Source organism: Poecilia reticulata, chromosome 3, assembly GCF_904066995.2.
Source record: "Poecilia reticulata chromosome 3, P_reticulata-male-v2, whole genome shotgun sequence".
NCBI lineage: Eukaryota > Metazoa > Chordata > Actinopteri > Cyprinodontiformes > Poeciliidae > Poecilia > Poecilia reticulata.
The window spans coordinates 6,655,088-6,681,389 of record NC_088832.1 but is presented as its reverse complement, the minus strand read 5'-3'; the positions used below and the strand labels follow the sequence as shown (position 1 = coordinate 6,681,389).

At 39.7% G+C, this 26,302-nt stretch overlaps 1 protein-coding gene across 2 annotated transcripts; it reads right to left on the bottom strand.

The window, feature by feature from the left end:
- Positions 1-37: 37 nt before the first annotated feature.
- abcc12 (ATP-binding cassette, sub-family C (CFTR/MRP), member 12) lies at positions 38-24,442 on the bottom strand. Of its 2 annotated transcripts, XM_081604995.1 has the most exons (31): positions 22,641-24,442; positions 20,080-20,139; positions 19,727-19,878; positions 19,315-19,461; positions 18,621-18,768; positions 17,020-17,256; positions 16,770-16,943; positions 15,856-16,003; positions 15,213-15,361; positions 14,940-15,047; positions 14,028-14,249; positions 13,879-13,950; positions 13,637-13,761; positions 11,573-11,645; positions 10,752-10,955; positions 9,365-9,499; positions 9,122-9,215; positions 8,722-8,772; positions 7,990-8,088; positions 7,604-7,707; positions 6,310-6,507; positions 5,993-6,219; positions 5,767-5,904; positions 5,385-5,574; positions 5,206-5,295; positions 3,730-3,919; positions 3,488-3,647; positions 3,323-3,401; positions 2,152-2,265; positions 1,210-1,374; positions 38-611 (listed from the first exon to the last, which is right to left on the bottom strand). In XM_081604995.1, exons 2-31 carry the CDS (start codon positions 20,131-20,133, stop codon positions 519-521), a joined length of 4,140 nt encoding a protein of 1,379 aa, XP_081461121.1. In that variant the 5' UTR covers positions 20,134-20,139; positions 22,641-24,442; the 3' UTR covers positions 38-518. The 2 variants fall into 2 exon arrangements, with proteins under 2 accessions (XP_081461121.1, XP_081461120.1); XM_081604994.1 differs by lacking the exon at positions 22,641-24,442 and having other exon boundaries at positions 20,080-21,442.
- Between the last annotated feature and the right edge of the window lie 1,860 nt (positions 24,443-26,302).

The following is a 26,302-nucleotide window of genomic DNA, read 5'->3' as shown; positions in this document are numbered from 1 at the left end:
ACTAGACTTTAAAATAAACGCTGATGGCGACTCGAGGTTACACATTTGCAGCGTTTATTGCTACTTTGTTCAAGTAGCACTGTTGTACATTTCATCAGAAAACAGATGTCGGTTTTTACGATACATGGGAGCCTTTTGTGTTGTCAAAAGCAGTAGTAATTTAAAAATATATAGGTTTCCACTTGTTATTCTGCACTTTTCTCAACATTTACATTTGCAAAAGTGACAGGGAGCAATAAATAAAACATGCACACAAACGCTGATCAAAAACCGATGAAAGAACATTAACATTGTTTTTCCTGGAACACTTGTGATATAAATACACCTTTATTTACACAGCCAAGAAAACAAACAGAAAAGTTTAATATTTCCCACATCTGATCCCTCCGTCTCTGCCACACTTGATTTAAGCTTACCTTCCTACTTTATAGTTTTACAGTAAAGACTGACATAGGCTGAGTGATGAAGAGCTGTTGCTATGAGTTACAGCTGCGCTCGATGATGTGGCTCTGGAGGTTTTATGTGTTCACAGTGTTAGCAGCAGTAAGGAGTGAGGAGAACAAGGAGTCTGGTCTTTGCTTCAGCACTTCTGGGGAGTCCAGTTCTGCTGCCTGAAAAGACAGACAAGTTAGGGGACACACAGCGGCGAGTTAGGGCCATTGGAGTAGGAAAAATATATATATTTATGCCAAAAAAAATATTAAAAAATCACAGAAATTTTCTAGAAAAAAAGGAAATTTCTGAATTTGAAAAGTCACAAGTTAGTTAGAAAAAAATCTCAGGAAAGTTAAAAAAAAAAAAAAGAATGTTTCTGAATTTGAACAGTTGCAAATTTGCAAGAAAAAACTGAGACATTTTCAAGAAGAAAAATGGGTAAATGTATTTCTGAGTTTTAAAAGTTCAGAAAAAAATGAAATTTTGAGATTACTCTCTGATTAAATTGAGTTTGAGACGTTGCGAAAAAAGTAGAACATTTTTGACATTTGAAACTCCAAAGGTTTTCGACTTTTCCAAGATTCTACTTTTCAAACTTTGAAATTTCCACTTTTTAAATTTTCTTTTTTAATTTCTGAGATTGATCTCCAAATTTCTGAGTGTTCGGCAGGACTTTACTCCTCTCTTTTTTTTTATAACTAAATCTGCAGTAGTGTGCTGTCGTAGGGACGAGACTCTTAAAAGCGTTCCTCGTTGTCTTTCCATGTAGCTCACCTTTCCGTCGTCCATGACCAGAATGCGGTCTGCGTACACTACAGTGTTGATGCGATGTGCGATGGTGAGCATGGTGCAGTCGTGGAAGGCCTCTTTGATGGTGTTTTGGATCAGAGCGTCCGTCTCTGAATCGATGGAGGCCGTGGCCTCGTCCAGCAGAATGATCTGTCAGGCACACCATGGAGGATGAGGTACCCACTCAGATCTAAATCAAGACTAAAACCCACTTGTGATTCATAATAACTAGAACTTTGACAACATATTTGATGAGCATTGATGATTTTGATGGTGGAACTTGACAAAATGTAATGTCTGTCACTGGTTTTACGATGTGTTTATGGCATTTTTTCTGTTTTTAGGACATAAAGAATTTTGAGCCGCCGTGTTGCTGAGATGTGCTACACACAAATTAACTTGATTGACTGAACTTGATTTTCCTTCGTGTCTCTACCAGCACATCGACAGACTGATATTTTTGCCTATTCTTTGCAGCATTGCTAAAATTAGATGGAGAACATCGGCAAAAACAATCCTTTTCAAGTCTAGCCAAAGAATCTCAATTAGATTTAGGTCTGGACTTTGACTGGGTCATTCTAATTCACGACCCATTGTTTTTTTTTAAAGGCTGATTTTGCAGCCTTTAAAAAAGTTTTCTCTTTACTTCCCATAGTTTGATGCTGCCAACAATATGTTTTACATTTGATGTTTAACTTCCCCTCAACACAAAGTATTTTGCATGTAGGACAATGTGTTTTCCTTTGGTTTATTTTGGTTTTGGTGTCGTTATTCCTGTATATCTTTCTTTAAATTGCAAAATTAAATACTACTATGTAGAGCTAGTCTCTCAGTATCAGTGCCGCATCGTGACAAATTGTGCCAATATTAAGGGGGTGTGATTACTGTGGTGATAGTGTAGGCGTATGTATGCCCACGCATACGGACCTTGGAGTTGCGAAGAAGTGCTCTGGCCATACACATCAGCTGCCTCTCACCAACAGAGAAGTTTTCTCCATTCTCCAACACTTCAGCCTGCAACGTCCCATCCAGCTTGGAGATCTGAGGAAACACACAGGCACACTGTATTTAACACTTTATCTTCCATAAGTATATATATTAGAGTTAGAGTTTGTGCTAACTTTATGTCTCGTAGATATAGCTAGCACAAACCATATTTGGTTTAAAAGAAGTTGACATTTAAAACTTAATATTTCACGTTTAGTCATGTTTATTTGTTCCACTTGTGAAGACACATTTATTCCTGCATAAAACGCTTGGATCATGTTTTAAGTTGTTTACCACCCTGGGATTATAGCTGTCTGAACCTTCTCTATAAGAGCAAACGTCAAGGTGGAACTACTCATACCGTACCTTTGGTCATTTGAGCTTATTAGCTATATTTCACAGCCAAATTAGCATTTAGCTAGCCTGGCTATTGCCTTCTTATGCAATTCTGCTCGATTCTCATCTCCCTTCATTGCTGCGGCTGGGATTTCTTCCTTTGAACTCAATTTCCCCCGGTTGAATTTCAACCGGGGAAATCAGCGAACATCAACAGAAGTTGTGAATGATGACATAGTTTTTCTGTTTAAGAATTGTAGTTTGCCTGTGGTTTTAGCAATAGCAGCAGAGGAAGTGAACGAAGACGTTCAGTCCATGTTGGCATTGCTTCCCAAATATTGAGCCATTAAAGTTAGACCAAGACGAATGTTTAAGACATTTTATTGCTGACAAAGATGTTGTGGCTCTACTTTCTACGGGGTTGTTTACAGAACAAGCAATTTCTGGTAAGCTTCATCGGACTGATGCCATACATATGCAACGCCCAAACGTTAACGACCGGGTAAAATGAGATCCAGTTCTTTAAAACTTCAACGTAGTCCATGCTTCCAGCTAGCAAGTCGAAGGTCCAGATCATCTGTATGAAGCAAAGCGTACAACGTAGAACAAGCTAGCTAGCATTTACTGATGTCAAAGCCTCCTCTGATTACCACTAAAAGCAGAAAACACCGATAGCTGCTGCGTAAAAACCACTGGTAAATTATTTAAGAAGGTTAGAATTAATACTTTTATAAACTCCAAGGCGTCCAAAGAGTTGTGCGTTTTAGTAACATACCGAGTCCTTCATGTAGGTTTTCTGTAGCACCGCCCAGATCTCCTCATCAGTATATTGATTAAAAGGATCTAGGTTGTACCTGTGGGTAAGCATAGTGGGTAAGCTGGTGACTGGTCCACGCAGCAGTGGTTGTTCTGTGAAACCACTTGTGTGAGTAGCGGGTACCTGACTGTGCCAGTGAACAGCACCGGGTCCTGGGGGATGATGGAGAGTTTGCTGCGCAGATCCCGCAGGCCGATGGCTGCGATGTCCACATCGTCTATAAGAATGCTCCCTCCCGCCGGCTCCACCAGTCTGAACAGAGCCACGCCTAAGGAGGATTTCCCTGTAGACGGAGCACAGGTAGAGGGAGAGGCTGAGTCCTGCTCTGTAACTATGGTGACAGCGCAGGATGGAATCCCGCTTACCAGAGCCCGTCCTTCCCACGATGCCCAGCTTCTCTCCAGCCTGGATGGCAAAATCGAGCCCATTCAGGACGATAGGCGTGTTCTCTCTATACCTCATTTTGTACTCGTGGAAGGTAATCGCTCCGTTTTTGGGCCAGCCGTCAGGAATCTTAGCCCCCTTTATGTGTCTGGGGGCCTCAGACTTACAGGTCTGTACGTGGAATTAAATAAAAGAAATCCCTTTAGAGAAAAACGTTATTAGACACCCCAGGATGATGAAGTGCTTTCTTACAGGTGACCTGTCATGCTTCCTTGAACCGGTCTGTGAGCTATGAAAAACATGTTCATTACATTTTTTTTGCACAAACTCATTCTTAGATGATGAGATTTCAGTCTGCTCAGTTCTGCCTATTCTGAGCTCCTCTCAGAATGAGCTGTTTTAGGGCCTCTTGACACAGCAGCAGATAATTTAAATCCAAATTATTTGCTGCTGGCCACGCCTCCTCAACTCAACGTTTACACTCGTACATGAAAATGGCTGCAAACAGATGTGCAATTATATAACCATACACCTTTGAAAAGCAGAAGTGGAGCATTCTGCACAACCAATAAGAATGCAAAAAGTGGACAACAATAAAACACTTTTTTCAGCCATTCCCTGCAACCATTTGTTATACAAACATGACAAATGGAGGTCTTTCTATTATTAATTTTAATAGTAGAAGTATAAATGCAAATGCAAATAACAGATTATTTAAAACAGTTAAAAACAACTTTTAGTATAATAGCACTTTCAGAAACCTGGCTTAATGATGAAAATATAAATAATGTCGATATTGTGGGGTATGAACTCTGTCATAAGAACAGAAGCAAGAAAAGTGGTGGTGGAGTCGCTTTGCTTACTAAGAAGAAAAAGAGTTGATATTAAAAATGCCAGATCAATGTACATATTTAAGAGGATGGTGAAATTGTTTTTTTTTTTGAAGAAATGTGAAATAGAATAATGTGAATCCATAAAAAATTGGGCGTTTTTTTGAGTTGATGTTTTTGCTTAGTTTTGGTTTTTGTAAATTCCTATTGTTTAAATATATTTTTGGGTTATTTGTATATAATTGTTTAGTTTTTAATGAAATGAGTAAATTAACTAACTAACTAACTAACTAACTAACTAACTAACTAACTAACTAACTAACTAACTAACTAACTAACTAACATGCTGGAGCTCGGTTTGGGTTGCTAGGTGACAGGCTGTTCTTTGCTGGGGGTTGCTAGGTGAGGGGCACTGCCTGCTGATTTGTGACTTTACATTCTGGAGGTTTTTGATTTTTGAAACGGGCCGTTTTACAAACACCACAAAATCGTAATTTATTTAAATTAAGTATTTAAAAGTATTTTTTATTTGAAGTGCTTGGGCTCTTTTAAGACGCAGTAGAGATCCAACTAGAAGTACAAAATTTGATTTTTGCATAATACGTCCCCTTTAATCAGAATTCTTACCGTGATGTATTCCAGCAGCCGTTCCACCGAATTGAATCTGGCCTCCACTTCAGTTGACTGCCTCACTACATACTGGAGCATGCCTGTCAGCTGGTAGACATGCAGACCACAGTGTTGCTACAAGCCTGAAGGATCCAAAAACCAAAAGAAACCCAAACTTGTTTGCTGTCCAGATTTACCTGTATGGTGTAAGACATGGTGAGGCCTTTTAGAGACTGACTAATGACGTCATTGCTGCTCAGCACCACAAACAGAGCCACCAGCAGCGTCATGGAGGCAGCCATGAAGTCCAACCAGAAAGAGAGCCAGCGTGTGCCAGAGTGGAACAGTAAGTAATGGTTGGAGTTGATGTCGTTCAGAGATTTGAACCTAGAGTTTGACCCAAAAAAAAAAAAAGGCAAAACGTCAGTGACACAAAACTTTGACGATCTGACAAAATTCGAAAGTGCCTGCCAAAAGTTATAAGGTGTTGGAAGGGTAAAAATACTTTTGCAAGGCGCTGTACATTGTAGATCAGTATCAAGACGTCTGTCAGAGAGATATCGCTTGATAATATCTTACAGTTTTATGTGGTTGTCCCTGATGTTGTAGGCATGGATGGTGCTGAGGCCCTGTAGGGTGGAGGTAGTGAGAGAGATGCACGGAGAGCGGCTGATGTTCTCCATCTTCTTCATCTGACGAATGCCTCTCTGAAATACACTGAAGAAAAAAATCTTCCATTAAGAGACCGATTTTTTGAATCTGCAGCTTTCTGATCCGACATTGGCCTGACTGGTGTTGGACTTACAAGAGGATAAGGGTGAACAAAACACCCATGACAACCACAGCTGCCAGCATGGCGGGGAAAACAGAGGCGATGATGACGATGGTGAATGTGACGAGGAGACAGAACTGCAGGAAGGGGTCCATGTGGAGAGGAAGCACAGAGTCCAACTCCTCCTGATCTTTAGCAAAGCGGTTGAGAATTCGTCCGGTAGGCGTCGTGTCGAAGAAACTCATCGGGCTGGCAAGAATCTGGGAAGATAGGAAACGATGTTCTAGCTTTTGACATAGGAACAAATCGACTGGAGCTGATCTCTGCTGAGTCCAGATTTTCTACAGTACCTTTCGGAACATACTGTCATGGAGTTTGCAGGCAGCTCTCAGTGTGACATCAGTGTAAAAAAAGCACTTGATAACAGCAAGGACCAACGTGACGAGGATCATCACTCCATAAATTATTTGGTAGAAGTGCAGGCGGGGATTTTGGGAGACATCACCGGGTTTAGAAGTCATATTTCCAGAGTTAGAAGTTGAATTAGACTAAACAAAAGAAAATATAAAGATATTAGAGGAGCAATGATTAGAAATAGGTTTAATATATTTCATGTTCGGTGCAATAAAGTTAGATAAATATATAGCAAGCTAGCAAGCTATTTATCTGGCTAATAATATGGTAGCTAGCTATTGCACATAAACAGTTAGCTAGCTGGACAAATAACTAGATATCTATTTATCTAACAAGCTAGCTAGCTATTTATCTAACTAGCTAGATATTTAAGCTAGATAAATAGCCAGCTACCTTATTATTAGCCACATAAATAGCTAGCTGGCTTAATATATATTTATCTAACTTTATTGCACCAAACATAAAATATAGCTCTTTATCTAGCTATAGCTAGCTATCTTTCTAGTCCAACTAGCTGTTTCTAACAAAAACAACATTGATGATGCAATTGTGTTAAGTTTAATAAAATCCAGATAAAGCGGAGACATGTTTTATTCCACAAATGTGAATGAACTTGTAATTTCTGTATTTCTTGGATTCAAAACTACATCATTTATCAAAGCACCTTCTCCACTCTTTTCCTTTTTGGAATCAAACAGTTTGGATCCATCAGGATGCGAAAACCGGGAATTGATATTGGCTGGGAAAACTGTGCATGATGCATCTCTAGTTATAAGAATCCATCCATCCATCCATTTTCTTACACCCTTGTCCCTCAGTGGGGTCGGGAGGGGTGCTGGTGCCTATCTCCAGCTAGCGTGCTGGGCGAGAGGCGGGGTCACCCTGGACAGGTCGCCAGTCTGTCACAGGGCAACACAGAGACACACAGGACAAACAACCATGCACACACACTCACACCTAAGGGCAATTTGGAGAGGCCAATTAACCTGGCAGTCACGTTTTTTGGACTGTGGGAGGAAACCGGAGTACCCGGAGAAAACCCACGCATGCACAGGGAGAACATGCAAACTCCATGCAGAAAGACCGGGACCGGGAATCAAACCCAGAACCTTCTTGCTGCAAGGCAACAGCTCTACCAACTGCGCCACTGTGCAGCCTGTTATAAGAATCCATGAAAACTTATTGTGACCGAAAATGAAAATGTGTGACAGGAAGGACAAACTTCCTCACCCCGTCTCCCTGCCCCAGCCAGTAGCTTAGCCACCAGTTGCTGAAAGCTGTGGATCCGATCATGAGGACTATGATGAAGATGGTGAGGAAGGTGATGAAGTAACCTGCAGACAAAGTTTCAACAAATAAAACCAGCCGTGAAGAGGATGTCTGAAGAACATTGCTGCTGAGTCTGGTTTGTGTGTGTGTGTGTGTGTGTGTGTGTGTGTGTGTGTGTGTGTGTGTGTGTGTGTGCGTGTGTGTGTGTGTGTGCGTGTGTGTGTGGGTGTGTGTGTGTGCGTGTGGGTGTGTGTGTGGGGGGGGGGGGGGCTGGGGGGCGTGTGGGGTGTGTGTGTGTGTGTGTGTCGGGGGGGGAGGGGTGTGTGTGGGTGGGGGGGGTGTCAGACCTCCAACTGCCTGGCAGTACTGGTGGTAGACTCTCCAGGACACAGATCCCTCTGTGGAGGATTCCTGACTCACCAGCTGATCTTCACCCGTCACAGCGGCTGAACAGGAACAAAATGATCAAATAAAGTCCTTGTTTGATTGAAACATGATCTATTTGTAGAGCCTAATGCTGAATCTGCCATTGTCTGGCATTTTTTGTGCTTTATTCGTTCCTTGTGACACTTCTTTTACCCATCAGAGGTTCTAAATAACCCTCTCAATTTGTCTTGATTTTGCCTTTGTTTGCCCTTTTTACTAGTCCTTAATAAAGCTACATATATTCTCCCTCATTCACTTCTGTGCTGCTTTATGACGGGGGTTTTTCTGCATAGCTGTTCTGATAAAAGTTTGCAGATGTTGAAGCTTTCATATTCAATGTTCCTCTAATTTTGTTTATTTTGTCATGGTTGTTAAAATTAAAAGTAAACCTGCTTCTACGAACATTACAATAAGATGAAAACAGTTAGACATAAGTTATTTACACTCCCAATAGCAGTGTAGAAGAAAACATGACGAGTCCTAAAAATCTGAACAAATTAAAGTAACCTGTGTTGTGAAGTTAAAAATTAAACTTTGTGAATCATTGTCTTTAAGGTTCTGGTCTCCATGTGGAGACTGTTCTGTATCGTTGGTCTGGACCCTGAACCAACCGTTGGGTCAGCATCACAGTCTACTGACTTCTGTTTACTTACGCTTCTGGTCCGCTGGCGCCCCATCATCAGTTTCATCTGACATGTCAAAAGCTGAAAAGAGTCACAGATGTTATTTTCTCGATCACGACTACAGCAGTTATAAAACTCAGCTTAACTTACACTTATTAGCATAACTAGCTTACGTGCTACTCTTAGAAGAAAGCTAACTCCTGAAGATACAAACTACCCCAGGAGCTAACTAGCATGACATCAGTATGTCTTACCAAGTATTTTTGGTCTAGTTTCTAAGGCAGATAAATCAGTGCATTTGAAATTAGATAAAACTAACTTATAAGTAACTTTTCAGCAAGATATAGGAGTTTGTTTTAAGTCAATAATTACTTTCTACCAACAATTATTTTTCATGTTGCACAGAAATAGATCATCTTTGTTTTCATACCAGGGTTCACTATCCCACTGTCAGCGCGCTGTCTGACCTCAGCAGCCTCTTTGTGGGACACCTCCTCTTCATCCTTCTCCTCCTCCTTCTGTGTCTGACATTCACAAACAATAAAGAACCCGGCAATTACAGCTTGTTTTACGGCTCATTCTTCCGTTTAATACCCCGCGCTTGTAGAACGATAAAGTCGAAGTGAATAGGGGCGTATATCTGGTTCATAAAAACATTTTGTGACGCTCTCACTTCCGACTGCTCCATCTGGTAGTTGCTGATGAGTTGAGCGTAGCGTCCATTGGCCTTCATCAGTGCTTGGTGATTCCCGGCCTCCCTCACTTCGCCCTCTTCCAGCACCAAGATGTCATCACAGAACTCCAGATACTGCAACACGCACGCCAAAACAATCACCTAATTAGAGCCTTTCTTTTAAAAACAAAATGAGTGGAGTTGCAAGTAATACTTGGAAAGCATTTTATCTTTTTATAGCATTTTTCACAACTTCATTTAGGTCAGTGGTGTCCAAACTTTTTTTTTTTGCTGTGATGGTCAAAACTGACACACACAAAATTTCATTAAATTAGCAAGAATTAGTTTATTGTGATTTTTATTATTACATCTTCCTTTTATATTCTGAACACTAAACACAATTTTTAAAAAAAATCTGTACATCATTAAAGATATGAGACATAAAAATGGCTTTGGATTGTTGTAATAATAAAGAAGTGGTCCTGAGTACTTTATAGAGTAGTCTGCCCCAGTCATTGTTTCACTCACGGTGTTGGTGTTGCGATATTGTGCCCAACTGCTTTCTGGGTAACACAGACCAACCGACACACTGCCACTGCAGTCTCTGTCTCTCCCCACCCCCACCCCCCACCCGGCTTTAAATGTATAGGGGCTGGTCCCTTGGTAAGCCTAGTTGAAGCACCCCGGATGAATATCTAAAGCCACTTTGTTGACATAAAGAATGTCAACAAAACAGTCCAACTCGGGTTGGCAAGGAAAGCCTTCCACGACTGGGCCGGGGCGTGGCCGGACGATAGTCACCCTTCTCCGGTCGCGCACAGCATGTTGGTGGAGAACGTGGTGGTAAATGACCTGCAGACGACCTGATTATCAGGTCGCTAGGTAGATAGGTCAGTCAAACTTTATTAACAAACCAGTTTTTTGACAACTAACCCAGCATGCACCAAGCGCTTCTTCTTCTACGTGCGAAAATGAAGTCGGCGGCTGCTTACCGTAGTTGCTAGACCTGTTGTGGCTCAATATTGGTCCATATATAAGGCGCACCGGATTATAAGGCGCACTGTCGGCTTTTCAGGAAATTGAAGGTTTTTAGGTGCGCCTTATAGTGCGCACCTAAATATATATATATATATATATATATATATATATATATATATATATATATATATATATATATATATATAAGTCTGATATCCTCTACCAAAATCAGACTTTTACTATTTTATTAAAGATTGCATGTTGTTCGTATCCTTGCAGGTAAAAGTGAGACGTATCTTTGGTTATCTAATTAAAAATAAAAATGAAAAAAATTTAAATGTTGTGGCCCTCAATTACCTTCAGCTCGACAGTTTTTGTCCCACTTGGCAAAAGGTTTGTATGATACTACCTGGAGTTGATGTGTGACGAGTATGATGGATTTTCCTTGAAGCTCTTTCTTTATGCATTCTTCAAAGATGTGTTTCCCCACATGGGCATCGACAGCAGACAGCGGATCGTCCAGCAGGAAGATGTCTTTGTTGGAGTAGACAGCCCTGGCCAGGCTGATCCTCTGCTTCTGTCCTCCTGACAGGTTCAGCCCCCGTTCTCCAATCTGACAAAACAAAACAGCAACATAAGAACCATGACATCTCTCTCCAATAAATGTTTTAAAAAATCCACCTGAAAATTGGACTTTGTGCATACGAACAACAGAGTATTGTGTCACTCACTTCAGAAAGTGAAACTCCCATATTACGTAGATTCATTACACATAGAGTGAAATATTTCAATCCTCAATTTCTTATCATTTTCATGATTACTGCTACTGCTACTGGATAATGAACACCCAAAGTTTAGTGTCTCAGAAAATTTTTATGTTACAAGAAAGTTAAATGTTTTTTTCATCAAAAGGTTAAGTTAAGGTTAAGGGAAAAAAAAGAAAAGGTGCAGCTGTGGAGATGAAGATGCTGATTTAATCTTCCAGCAGGAATTGGTTCCTGTCCACACTGACATGGAACTGGTAACAAAAGCTTATGTTGCCCCTTCATGCCACATTGATGCAGTAATTCATCCAGGTATTTAGTGCATAGAAATGAACATACTTTCAATAAGCCTGACATTCCTGTCAGTCAGATTCAGATTCAAAATGAGTGTCTGTAGATACTCGTGTATCTATGGCCAGACCCAAAGCAGGAACACTGGCAGAAGAAGGTTAAAGAGATCACTTGCCTCAGTCCAATCTCCATATGGAAGTATCTTAAGGTCAGCTCTGAGGCTGCACACATCCAAAACTCGGTCGTATCTGTACAACATAAACGCAAGACCGGTTTTAGTTTGGCGCTGTGAAAAACTGTTTTTGTCAAATGCAGATTTCCTTCTATGCTTTTTTTGTTTCACTTTTATCAATCAATCAATCAAATTGTATTTTTATAGCACACTTCAGCAGCAAGGCATTTCAAGGTGCTTTACATAATTAAAGAAAAATAAAACCAGCACGTGACATTGAATAAACAGTAAGAAAGAGAAAGAGATTTTGAAAACAAAAAAAAGATTAAAAAACAAAAACAAAATTCAAACAAATTTTAGTATCAGACAAGGATAACCCAATCAAAGACAAGCTGCTAATTTGTATTTAGTCAGGCTGTCATTGTTTTTTCATAAAAATAACATTGAAAGCCCTGTAGACCTCTGAAACTCTGCTAGTCATGAGCTGCGCATCCACTGACCATGTAATTTCGCAATGTGATATTTTGAAAAAATATATAACTTTATAGAATTGTGGCAATTTTCTCATTTGTCGATACAAACTTTTCACCATTAGGATGAAGCGAGTTTCATATAGAAAATCCGTTTATATTGCAAAGCTGCAATGGGAATTGTGTTTTTTCAACGTTAGCAGAATACTGGCAAAGTTTTGCGTACATTTGTGATATAAATGCAGCTGGTGTCAGTGAACATGATTGTTTGTGGCTACTTTGGATCAGGAAAATCATCCAAGGCACGTTAGCTAATATCACCTGAGAAAAGAGAATTATGGCCTAGTCAAATTCTGGGGTCAGATCCGGCTAAGACACATTGGAAGGAGCTTAAATGTACATTACAACTAGACTAATGTAGAACAATTCTGCAATGAAGAGCAGGCCAAAACAGCCAGTACTGTAACAGGAAAATTCAACTTCCTGTTACATTTTTAAACAGAAAACTGGATTTTGTCTTTAATCTTTTGCTTATATTAAAATTTGCTTGATAATCCAAATCAAAATGAATCTGTAATGGGGCAAATACTTTCCCCCAGCTCTGTACAAAATGGAACAATCATAAAAACATTGGGAAATATGCCAACAAATAATGAAAATCATCGTTATATAATTTTATATCTGAATGTAGGCCAGGCTTTATGCTGCCTCAGTGATAACAGCTGCCTTTCTTTGAAATATAGACATTTAAACCAATAAACACATGTATCCCGAGAATTATTCACCCGCAGCTTATCTCGTACATTTTTACAGACGATTCTTATCTTAACTTAGATCAAGTCTCTCCCCATAAAGCCCTCACTATATGCAGATCAGCAGTCAGCCTTATGCTAGCATAAAGCTGTCAGATAACACAGATGACCTCTGCCCTCGATTAACCGCCGTGACAGATCAGACTTCCCTTTCTTCTAGTCAAGCAGTTTTCATGTGAGATAACCTAAAAAAGCAGAGTTTAGAGGAAAAAAGAACTAAACGTTGGCTTGTCCGTTTGGTTTGTGTTAGCGCAGAACACCTAGCATAGATTATCATTTGATATGTTTAGACAACACTCTGAGTTTATTCTGTAACTAGTAGTGGTAGTGCAGAAGGGTTGAGTGATATGGACCTGTCTAACGATAAAAGTGACAATAAACTGTATTTATTCCTTTGTTTTTAGGTCTCTGTGTGGCTGTGACTGCATGATACAGCAATCATGGCCCCTCAAGTACAAACACTGTTGTTGAAAAACATTCCCATTTATAAAGCACTTCTTTAGCAAACCAGTCACTTAAACAGGAGCGATTTGTATCACTAAACTGCACAACAATAACCGCTTTTAATCATATTTTCAAATGTACTGATATTCATTGATACTCTCATTGAACAAACAGAGGGGAAAATTTTAAAACTATCAATCCTGACAAGATGGACAGTTTTGGAGGGTTTTAAACATAATTAATTGGAATTTATCTCAACAATGATAACTCTAAGTTGAAGAATTTTATCACGATAAATGATAAACGGTACGATGAATGCCCAACCCTAGACGTGTAGTTACTTGGCCTGGTTGAAAGCTTTCCCCATCAGAATATTTTCTTGAACTGTTCCGTGGAAAATCCAGGCCTGCTGGGAAACGTAGGCGAACGTCCCGTCAGCTGTGATGGAGCCCCGAAGAAGGTGCATCTGCAAGAAAACCAGAATATGAAAAAAGGTAGCTAGAGGGGAAAGCATAATGGAGTGAAAAGAAACTGGAAAAAATCTGTAGAAATTCTGAGAAAGAAAAAAAAAAGATAAAGCAACCTGTTCTAGAATGCTGGAAATGAGCGACGTCTTTCCGCTCCCCACGTTGCCGCACACGCCCAGCAGGTTGCCCTTCAGGAAGCAAAAGCAAAGCCCTTTAGTTGCCTTTCAGCGGGGTCCACAACAAGCTCACCGGATTCGCTGCAGACCTTGGGCAGAGTGAAGGAGATGTTCTTCAGCGTCGGTAAGGTCTCACTCAGACCCGTCTCGTCCTGTTTGTAGTTCTTCACCTGGCCGTTCTGGTCATTGGGGAGGTCCGGCCCGCTGGCAGTTTTGGTCCAGGACAGAGTTGCATTTCTCATCTCTACAGCGGTGTTGTTGTCTTTCCTCTGCTCCAGGTAGGGCTCGGGATTCTGGACCAGCAGGATTTTCTGAAACAGCAGCCGTACATCGGATTAGGGGCATTTATCGTATCGCTTATCGTAAACAATTTTTTTTAACAGTGAAAAGAATTTGATTTATCGTTGTCTCAATAAATTGTGTCAATTAAATAAAAGCCAAAATCGATGGAACTATTGAAAAAGTTTATTTAAAATTTTTTTAAACAATTTTCTCCAGTGTTTGTTGGCAATAGATTTCAGTAAATTTGATTAAATGCAGTTACTGTGTGCAGCTTAGTGACATAAGTCACATTTTAAGTAACTGGCAACCCAAAAAACACAAAATCCTACTAAATATTTTGGTCTAATTTCTAGTGCAAATATCTTAGTACACTTGAAATAAGATAAACTAATTTACAAATAATTTTTGTGCAAGAAATAGGAGTTTTGTTTAAGTAAATAAATCCAAAAACACTTGATGAATGCTGCGGCATAGAGTTACCACAAAAAATAAACAATAAATAGTTTTATTTATCATCATTTTCAATTGTTATCACAATAGTACCACAATATATTGCAATACAATTCTTAATCCATATCACCATATCGGTTTTAGAGTGCCTATCACTGACTTCCTTTAAATGACATGGATCTTATGTGATAAACTAACATAAAAAAGCATAGAAGTTCACAGATTTGTGTAGAAACATTTAAAAAGAAAGCAGCTGTTTAAAACTGTACCCTTAATCTCTTGAGGGACACAGCCGCTTCAGCAAGAGCCTTCACACACAGCGGCAGCAGAGCCAGAGAGAACCTCATGGCGTTGAATATGGCGATGGTAGTGAAGGCCTGTTGATAACAGAGAACATAACAAACAAAATCAATATGACCCCGGGCAGGGTTAAAACCGAATCTAAATGAAAATTGCTTGGCAGACATGAATCGTCTGATAACTGCTGATTTCACGACCCCTCAAACGACGAACCCCCCGGCGCTGCCCGCTGCTACACTTACGTCGGACGTGGTGAGCGACAAACCCAGCAGAGTGTGCACCAGGAAGGTGAGAACGGTGGCGACGGTCGGGATGATGCTGGAGATGCTGGTGTTGATGTTCTGGATGTAGCTGACCAACCGAACCTGCTTCTTTTCCTTTTTTCTTAACCCTGGAAGGAAGATAACATTTCTGTCATGTAGTACCACAGAATGGCCTTCAGGGGGCGGGGAGAATTATAAGTAGAAGTAAAATCATACATGGTTTTCAACAATTTTTTACAAATAAAACTCTGAAAATTGTGTTGTGCCTTTCTATTCAACCTCTTTTACTCTGGTGTCCCTAAATAAAAATAATTCTTACGTCACCTCGTCAGTAAATAGAGTCCATCTGTGTGTGGCTTGAGCTTAGTTAAAATGGAGACTCTCTGTTCTAAGGTTGAGCTTTATTAGTTAGAATGAGCAACAGTTTGACTCAGTAAAAAATAAATAAATCAATCAACTGTGACATTTTTGATCCATTTCATGATCACTGTGCTGCTTTAGGGTGATTTATGTTTTATTGCATAAAAATCTAAATAAGATTACGTTGAAGTCAGAATGTATAAAAAGTCAAAGTGTAATAAAAACACTTTTGTGAGACTCTGTATCCAAACGCCTGACTCACCTGCTATCTTCTTCTCAAAGGACTCCTCCCAGGCGTACATCTTGATGAGCTTGATGCTGTTCAGAATCTCGTTCATGGTGCGGACGCGGCCGTCTGTGAGCTGCATGGCTTTCCATCTGAACTTGTTAATGAGCTTTGCCAGGAAAAACTGTAAAAGAAATTTGATTTTAGGAGTATTTTTACTGTACTTTTTACTTTTACTTAAGTAATTTTATTATGTAGTATTGCTACTCTTACTTGAGTAAAAATTTCTGGACTCTACCCATCGTGAGCAACTTCACTGAATGAAGAACAAGCTTGTTTTAACCAAGGATTCACCTGACACAGACTTGATGTTTTTGTTAAAGTTTCGTCAGTCTTATATAGAAAGAAATTAATTTGGGAATAAAGAATGTTCATTTGCCTCATTTTGTGATTTTGTAATTATGTTATTTATATGAATTAGTTTCATTTTGCTCTTTAAAACGACACTTGACAAAATCTAGTGCTTCAGTTATTGACTGTGTGTTCTATGACTTTGTACTTTTGTGTTTTTATTATGTAAAGCACTTTGAAGTGCTGAAACGTGCTATTCAAATAAACTTGATCAATTCATTGATAAAATACAAATATTTTCCACATAACTTTGTATTTCGGTCCGTCTGATGATGTCATGTTTAAATATTAAATGTATCAGTACTTGAGTCGCTACTTTTAACTCTTACTTGAGCAAGAATATGTTAAAGTAGTGCTACTCATATGGCTACTTTCTATTGGTTGAAACATATTCTGAAAAATTAGATTGACATTCAATTTCTTTCTTTACCTTTTATCTAAAATCATCCATTAAAGGATGCACTTTGTTCTTACTATTGCTTAGTTAATGCTCAATCAGATAAAACTAACTATGCCGGGTTGTGATGCGAGCTGCTGACCTGTAAGGGGACGAAGATGATGTAGATGCAGACCCCTGTCAGTGCAGTGTAACCCAGAACAAAGCAGGCTAACACAATGCATGCGATGAAGATCACCGGGGTGCAGATCGCAAAGCTCCCAAACAGCACCGCCTCGAACAACCGGTGGCCGTCGCTGGTCAGGACGTTTATCATCTGAAGGGAGAGACAGCGAGCGGATTTCAAATCCTCTGTAATTACTACAGCGTCTGGTGACTGCATCAGGCTTTACCTCTCCCATTGAAATGCCGCTGTGCACCCTCAGAGAGATGACTTTCTGAAATGCTATAGAGGAGAAGGCTCCTTTCAGTCTGGCAGCCGTCCGCAGGTTGACCGCCCACATCAGGGAGATGAAGAAAGCTTTGAGGAACTCGGTGCAGAATAGAGCCACGGCCAGGCCGACGCCGTGGGCCACCGTGGACTTCTCTGGGCTTTCTATGTAGGTCAGGATTTCGTTAACCAGGATGCCCTGAGGGGTGACAGGAAGATGTCGAGACGTAGTAAGACAGGCATGTTGCGAGGAAACGTCAAGTTCCAGAGTAGAATGTGTTGTGAGTAACATCGTATATCACTCTGAACATATCAAACAAACTGCAAAAACAAGTAGTTTTGTTCTAGTTTCTAGTGCGAATATCTGAGTAAAATAAAAAAGAACTCATAAGTTACTTTTCAGCAAGATACAGGAACTTGTTTTCAGTGCATAATTCTTGAATATTGAAAAAATGCTAGCTCTCCTGGCAGATTATTTCACTTATAAAACAACATTTTTCAAGTGTTATGGTTGAAAGAAATCTTCTAATGGAACCTATTTAATTTAAAGTGCAGTAAGATATTTGCACAAGAATCTAATTATAAACACTTGGTAAGATTTTGTGTTTTTGCACCATAAACATACAAACAGAGCTAAGGTGGAATGAAAATCAAAGAATACCTATGTTTTAGAATGGCCTAGTCAAAGCCTAGACCTATATCTAATTAAAACACATACCTAAATATGATAATTAATGCTGACATGTGCTCTCCATTTAATCTAAATGAACTTGAGCTATTTTGCAAAGAAATGTGGGCAAAAATGTGAGCTCCTAGATTTGCTAAGCAGGTAGATAAATAAATACAAATACAAAAATGTATTTGTAAAGACAAACTTTGAAAAATAGATGGCATTTTCCTTCCACTTTGCAGTTATGCACTACTGTATTTGCCTACCAGAAGCAACATATTGATCTTTGTATTTCCAATGTGACAAAACTGATGTGTGAAAGCTTTTACAAGGCAGTATAATTCATTTCAGGTTTAATTTTATTAAAACATAAGAGAGAATCTCAGAAGAAGCCTCTCCCATCAATATAAAAATCTTTCATTTTCATGGTCAATTTCATTGATCTTGCTAAAATTGCGCAAATTGGAATTAGGAAAATAAATGTACTTAATGGAAACGCTCGTTCTGAAAAAAAACTCACGTTTTTTTGAAAAAAAGTTTTTGAGCTGGAATGAAGTGATTTTTCAGCCATATAAATTTGTGTATTTTGCAAAAGTGCAATGGAATACTTTTGCCACATCACACAAGTCACGTGATCAACAGCCAGGCGGAAAAGACGTAGAAGTCGACAGGAAGTGGTAGGAGAATGACGGCACGTCATGTTTTTTAATGACTTGTCAGATGAACAAGTCATTAAAACGTGTAATTTTACTCAATGGAAACGCCACAATGGCAAAATCATGTTTTCTTTGTATTACTGGAATATCAACAAGGTTTTAGAAACTCAGATAGTGTGATATCTGTATTTGTTCTACTTGTGACACACAACGAGGTCAAATGGCTCTTAAACTCACTGGACCAATGAAAGCTGCTCCCATGGCGAAGGTGCCGATGATGATGGACAGAATGAGTCTGGTTCTCTGGAAGCGGAGGACAGCTTTGACCAGGGACGCCTTCTCCAGGCCTTTCTTCACCACCTCCTCCTCCCAGAGTCTCTGCAACCTGGAGGACAGTAATATTTTGGCTGGTTTCCCACTGCATCACCAGCAACTTCCAGCAAAAACTGTTTAATAGGCCATTAGCCTTAAAATGAGGGTAATCTTACCAGCCTCTACAGCATACACTATATCACCAACAATTTTAAATATTTTTCTTCTTTTTGCACTTTTTTATTTAGCACTTTGTAAACTTCATAAATATAGCTGGTGGTCCTCTAGTCTACCTAAAAGGACATGCTGCCAGTATTTCACAGCCTCCAGAAGTGGAGATGAGGTGACCTCCTGGTCAAAGGAACTGGCTTCGGCCACACAGGTGAGATTATTTACTGATCACAGTGAGATTCAAGGTCACCACACGATGCAAGAACAGAAAGCAAACCTTTTTTCCCCTATTATCCATCCTTTTGAGGGTGCCTTCAGTACTGGACTCAAGACAAAACCTACAGTTTCAAAGCTTAGCAACCTGGCTAAGGCGTGCTTTTGCTACAATCCATGTTATAAGAGCATCCAATATTATAAACATACATGAGCAAAAGCAAAAGCCACTCACCTCTCTCCGCTGGTGTCAGCTACGTCAAATGGGGAGAGGCTAAGAGAGGACAAGTCCAGCCTGTTCCTGAATATGGCCCACATCATGGGAGTTATCCAGACAAAGGTGGCAAACGACAAGAAGCCTGCATTGTCCACAGGGTGGGATCTGCACAGGGGGAATGGCATTTAAATATCCACATACATGGGTCTTACTTGAACAAATTTTCATTACTCTTTACAGCCACTGACTTCAGTGTGTTGTATTGGGATTTTTATGTTGAACTGATTAAAAGAGTTCCATGCTTGTGAAATGGAAGTATAACATGCATTTGATTTAAAGTAAATCGGATCTACACCCAGTGGAATACATTGAAGTTTGTGGGTTGAATATGTCAAAATGTAAAGCACTTCATGTTGCCAGTGAAACTGACTGTGGGGAAGACCAGCGGAAGGGCTTGAGAGTCTGCAGGCTGGGCTGGTATTTCCCAAACAGGGAGGGGTGGGACACCCTGCTGCTAGGAACATCGGTGTCATCTGGGCTGGCAAATTCAGATCCAGTTCTCCATCGGACACCATCATCTGCCTGAGGTGTAAAATTTGCAGGAAGATGCAAAGAGAAAGAGGCAGAGTTATATGACATTCCAGCTAATGAGTCTCAGAGACTCAAAGAACTGTGCAAGAAAAACACAGGATGCAAGCGAGACAATGGGAGGGGAGCAGATCTGAAGGGACGAAACGGAAAGTATCAGACTGTAAAGTCACGGTTACTGTTTGTTCTGCCCACTTCAAAAGATGTCCGTCGATTTCTGCTCTGCTCTGTGGAATAATCTTTCTTCATTTTGTCCTGTATAACAAACAGAATAAAAACTGGATGAGTTTCTTGTCGAGAAATGTCAATAAAATTCATCAGACGACGTTTAAGCAGACAGAATCAGACTTGAGCGAGTCATGGCTTCTCCTGCTCCATTTTAAACCTTTTGGGTGTTTTAACAGGAGCAGTAATGAGACACGCGCAGAAGACTTGTGGATACATAACTTGTGTTGCTTCGTGACACTTGAAACTACAGAGTCAATGAATTACAGGAGCTGCTTCACACTGTGTCAAAGTTCTGGGAGATGACTCCAAACACACAGTCACTTTTACTCTGCCCTTTGTCATGGCTGTGAAATTTATGCAGAGCTGAAAAGGCAGAACTCAATCTCACTAATATGAGGGCTTAAAGAGTTCGACAATAGAATTATGACCACAGGTCTAATAGCAAGAATAGAAGGTCCTCACTTTGCCAACAAAACGGTGCATAGAGGTTTCTCATCTTAAGGTGTCATGGTGCTTCTAGTACAAAGACTGTTTAGATCCATTGTGGTTTGTTCATTGCACTTCATGGAGCGTACTGTACTTTAACTTTGCCCCTCCTCTACTTACTGCTTCACACTTCACACCACACTGCCATGCTGTGGAAACCTACACTAACTAACTAACTAACTAACTAACTAACTAACTAACTAACTAACTAACTAACTAACTCACTCAGTGGTTCTCAAAGATTTTCTGGACCCCCCTATAGATTACAGTAAAATCCCCCCCAAAAGAAGAAAAAAGAAAAAAAAAATCAACACATCATTCAACCAGACATACACATATTTTGTTTTTAAACTCCACTGAAGTTTATTTCACACTTCAGGTTGCAACAAAACACAATACAAACCATCTTTACAGTGAAACATTTTTGTGTAACTGGTTTTTATTTCATCCATACTGCAATGGCACTGTGTCCCATACTTTGGGAACCACTGAACTAACTAACTACCTGCCTGCAGTCTGGTGACCCAAGCAGATAGTGCAACTAATGAGCCTGTCCAGTGGTATACTCTATTTTGTTACCTGAGTCAAAGTACTGACCCTACCAGTTAAATATCAAGTTTTTAAATGTAATTTAATTCACTTGATAAGCAGAGTGCAGATTAAGCAACATGCCCACAATTCATTAGAGTGTAAATACGCAGGAAAAAACAGATATTTAGCACAACATTAGCTACATTTCATCCTAAGACAAGTAAGCAGACAAAACAAAACACCTCACCAAACAATTCACAGAACTGAACATAGAACAGGTAGTTAAAAGATTAAAAAAAGAAATAACACCAAAACTAGAAAACATTTACACAAGGAATAACTAACCAACAGACAGAAACAGAATAAAAACATAATATTACTCCAGTAAAAGTAATTCTGTCAAATTATTACTTATGTTAAAGTACTGGAGTAAGTGCTTTTAAAAATACTAAAGTATTTAAAGTTCTTCAACATTTGACGTTTTAAGACGATGCATTTTACTGGAGCGCCCCTATGCCTATGCATATAGTGCATACAGTGGTGCAACTACACATAATTCAAGTGGATGCAAAAACATAGATCTCCCCCCCCCACCCGAGGGAAGGAACATCAGGGTGAAGGAGCAACGCTCAGTTGCTCCCCCCCCCCTAATTGGACTGTTCACTTCCATCAGTTTTGTTTAGTCATTTAGTCAATCATCAAAATGCAGCACAGGATAAAACCATCCCCGTGTTAAAAAGACGGCTGATCAGACACATTGGTGTATTCTCTTTTGATGATGATGAACTCTCCAAATGATGATAGCACAATTAAAATGTTATAAGGATGTATCTAAGCACCCCTGTGGTACGTGAAATAAATGCGTTGTGGGTGGTAACTTGTTGGTTGTCTTTAAAATTCCTGAAGCAGGAAATTTAAACCTTTTTTATCACTCTAGAATTTCCTCTTAAGTTTCAGAACTGGTTAAAGGTAAGATACTGACAACTCAAAATCACTCCACAAATCCTGGGAAAATGGCAATAAGCTGATGTAAACCGAGAGTCCTTTTAAACTCACAGCGTTAATAACCAACAGTGCAGGCTCCACGACTGCTATCTGATAACTAATATTGGTTCAGAAAAGAAAATTCACTCACTTTGAAAATACAAGGAGCTGTAAAACAAATGTCCTGCTAAAACAATACGCATACAACCAAAATGTGTATGCCAGAGTTATCACAAACTAAAAGTGGATCCAATTTTATTGCAGTTAAGGAGAAGAAAGTTTTAGATCTAAACACAATTAAAACTCTGTTTTTTATAAATATAATTTATACTATTAATAAAAAAAAAACACTGATACATTATGTTTTTACTTGCAAGAGGCAAACGGCATCTTCTAAAATGTAAAAAAAATACAAATAAAAAAACCCCCACACAATTTAAAAGACTAAATAAACTGACTAATCTCAATCAAAACTTATCAGGTGTAAATAATGTAAGAGAGAAGTGTTGGCATAAACAGAAGAGTACCTCAGAGTGGACGGAGCGGAGCCTGTGCAGCTTGTTAACTCGGACTCTACTGAGGAACCGGGAGAATGTCCCTCTGCCTCACTTTTTATGAAGATCAAAGGTTGGTCTGCACAGAGGTAAACGTCCTGCTGTTCCTTCCTGACAGCCCGAATGACACAACAATTAAAATCAGTTACAGTACATCAACCTAAAACGATAAAGTCTGGCTGACATTTAGCTTCAATGCAAATTAGTGTCCAGGTCCACCAGAAAAAGACAACAAAAAAAAACAAAAAAAAAGAAACGAAAAAAAAAACTGTAATGGTTATGCCCGTTTCTGTATACTGGTGGTGGAAAACAAAATTAGAGAAAAGACTGTACACAGCACAAGAGTGTAAGCCTACCGATTCAGAACATATTTCCATAACCAAGGACAGGAGACATGAAAATAAAAAGGATTATACTGATTACAAGATAATAAAAAAGAAAAGTGTGGACATCCTGATAAAGTGTAGAAATAAGGTACCACACGCCAGTGTTGTAGTACTCGAGATTTTTTGATGGTCTCGGTCTTGTCTCGGTCTCGGGCGCTGATGACTCGGCATTTTATTTCAAGACCAGCTGAAAATATCACTAAACATGCAGCATACTATCCAGTATATTTGTTAACATCTTTGTTTTCAGTGGATGCAAAACGCACCGATTAAAATCCAACCAAAAACGTCACTTGCCAATTACGTGTTTATGTTACTCACTTCCCTCCCCTTTCACTCGCACGCGGCGCTCCAAGACATGGCAGCACAGAGCTGCACCACCAGAAACCGACAAAAACACTGAGGAGAAGAAGAGCTATGATTAATGTAGTTACAGTTCTATCCATGTTTTGATGTTGCAGAGCTCAGTCGTTTTGCAAATAATTCAAAGTTTAAACTGGCATTCCTGTATACATCTTCTTCTATCTGGTCATTTTGTGCAAGATTAACAACTAGAAAATGGCACAAAATAAGAATATTTTTTTTCCACTGATTGGCTGCTGATAGGCCTACCAATTTTAACTTGAACGTTCATTGCATTTTTCGTAGACACCTGTGAAAATTTCTATTCCCGTGACTTTTTTGTTCTCTGGGAAATTATTTTTGATGATAAATACAGAAACAAGCATAAAAATCAAAACATCTACAATAGTGATAGTAATATTAATGATAAAATAATGGTAAGTGCAAAGTAGCCTGAAAATTCTTTGGTGGGGGGACCTGGATAAAGGCTAGGGGGCGCTGGCCCCAAAAAGGTTGAGAAACACTGCCGTAGATCGTCGTGGCCGCTCGGATCTAAATCAGGGGTTTTCCCTGAAGCTTAACGCTGAATGTGACAGGTAGCCAATCAGAAAGCGCGGATTCTCCTCCGTGCTTTCTGAAGGGAAATTACGGAGGGGAATCCCAAACAGCTGACATGGCGCAACCCGAAGTCCAGCGGACATTGAAGATGATATGTGGAAACAACATTAATATTTATTCAACATTTCGTGCAAAGAATATAGAAATTATAAGGAGAGGAGTTGGAGCCAAATTGCTACCGCAGTTGATAAATCCTATAAGTTTTCAGCTGTTCTTCGTTAACGTGACATAAATAGGTTCTAATGATTTTCATTCAGTCAGGACTTTACGCTGACTCTAGCCACATGCATCACAGGTAGATTCCAGTAAAGCGTTGATTAATGCCTGATTTTAAAATTAGTTAACTGGACTTGTAGCCATTATTTTGTGCCCATGTGGCTGGACACCACACGGCACTACGAACCCGATCGAACCGTTATAGGCTACCTAAGATTTCTGTCGGCTAATGTGTATCTCAGGTCAGTGGCGCAACTACATATTATTTAGGTGGATGCGAAAACATAAATCGGCGCAACCCCCCTCCGGGAAGAAACGTCAGGTTGAAGGAGCGACGCTCACATAAATTAAGTCACATGAACAATACAGTAGATGAACAGAATGGGTTTTTTACATGAGAGGAGTAAAGGGGCTTTAGTTCGGTCGAGGTTTACTACAGTAAAGGACATGGACGCTCCGACATCTCAGAGGAGTGTCAGCCGGGCGAAGCAGCTGGTTTGCCTCCGACTTCCTGATGGAGCGCTGACTGCTGATCCCAGCACATGATAGAAACATGCCGTGGGCTTTTACAGTGACCTCTACAAGAAGCAGACCTGTAGCAGAAGCTCTATGGAGACTTTGCTGGATGGTCTTCCTCAGCTTACCGCTGCAGATCGGGACATCCTGGATGCTGGAGTTTCAATGGACGAACTGACGGCTGCAGTTGGACAAATGGTTTCTGGAAAGAGTCCAGGCTTAGATGGTTTACCTGTGGACTTCTACAAACATTTTTGGAGGCTGTTGGGGGAGGACTTGTGGGAGGTGCTTCAGGAGTGCACATTAACTGGAATCTTACCATCGTCCGGTCGGCAAGCTGTTCTTTCCCTGCTTCCAAAAAAAGGCGACTTGACTTTGTTGAAGAACTGGAGGCCTGTTTTTCTCCTTTGTGTGGACTACAAGTTATTTTCTAAAGTGCTTTCCAACAGGCTGAAGAATATTCTTGAGCTTATTATACATAGAGATCATATTATGTACCTGAAAGATCTATTAAGGACAATCTTTTTCTTTTAAGAGACTTGTTTGACATTTGTAAACTATATGAAATTGATGTTGGAATTATTTTTTTGGATCAGGAAAAAGCCTTTGATGGAGTCGATCATTGTTTTCTTTTTTCTACATTAAGAGCATTTGGATTTGGTGAAGGTTTCATTTCTTTATTGGGTTTATTATATAATTACGTTTTTTGTGTTGTTAAAGTCGGGGGAGGATTAAGTCGTACTGTTAAAGTTCGAAGAGGTATTAGACAAGGCTGTCCCATATCTGGGCAGTTGTACTCTATTGTAGTTTAACCTCTTTTACACAAAGTTCTCTCCACCCTACTGGCCTTATTCGTCCAGGTTTGCCTAATAATTCAAGTTTAATAGTCTCTGCTTATGCTGATGACATACACATTTTTATTAAGAACCAGAATGACGTTATGGGTCTTCAGCATTGTTTGGAGCTTTATGAAAAAACTTCTTCAGCTAAAGTAAACTGGGAGAAAAGCTCTGCTTTGAAAGATGGCCCATGGAAGAATAATAACCTCCCCGTATTGCCAGGTAATATTCACTGGGTTGATCAGGGCTTAAAATTCTTGGGGGTTTATTTGGGAACAGAGGCTGTTTTGAGGAAACATTGGGAGGGTGTCATGGAGAGAGTGTGTGCCAGATTATCTAAATGAAAATGGTTGCTACCTCGGCTGTCTTGCAGGGAAAGAGTCTTGGTAGTTAATAACTTGGTTGCTTCGGCCCTCTGGCATAAACTGACTGTGTTGACGCCACTGTTACGACCAGGGGGGGCCAGGTCCCAACATGAAGGATCCATCCTCCTCTGATCTCAACAACCGACACACACAAAATTGAACAGTTGACAATTATTTATTTCTAAAACTATATATTTTTGGTCAAGGTGTAACAAATGGAGTACTTGGCTTCAGAGTGAGATATTGCCGAAAACAACAAACAAAAGGAAACTATCTAAATAGTAACAGAAGCTTACCTAATCGAAAGTAAATAAACCAAAGTACAAAAACTTACCTTCCTAACTTAAAAAAAA

Excerpts from the sequence above, each read along its gene's own strand:
- abcc12 (XM_081604994.1), bottom strand. The coding sequence starts at position 20,202 with ATGAATTTTATTGACATTTCTCGACAAGAAACTCATCCAGTTTTTATT. Across the intron at positions 9,500-10,751 it reads TCGTCACACATCAACTCCAG|TATCTGGAGTTCTGTGATGA; the intron begins GTAGTATCATAC and ends TGCGTGTTGCAG. Across the intron at positions 7,708-7,989 it reads GTACTGCCAGGCAGTTGGAG|GTTACTTCATCACCTTCCTC; the intron begins GTCTGACACCCC and ends CTTTGTCTGCAG.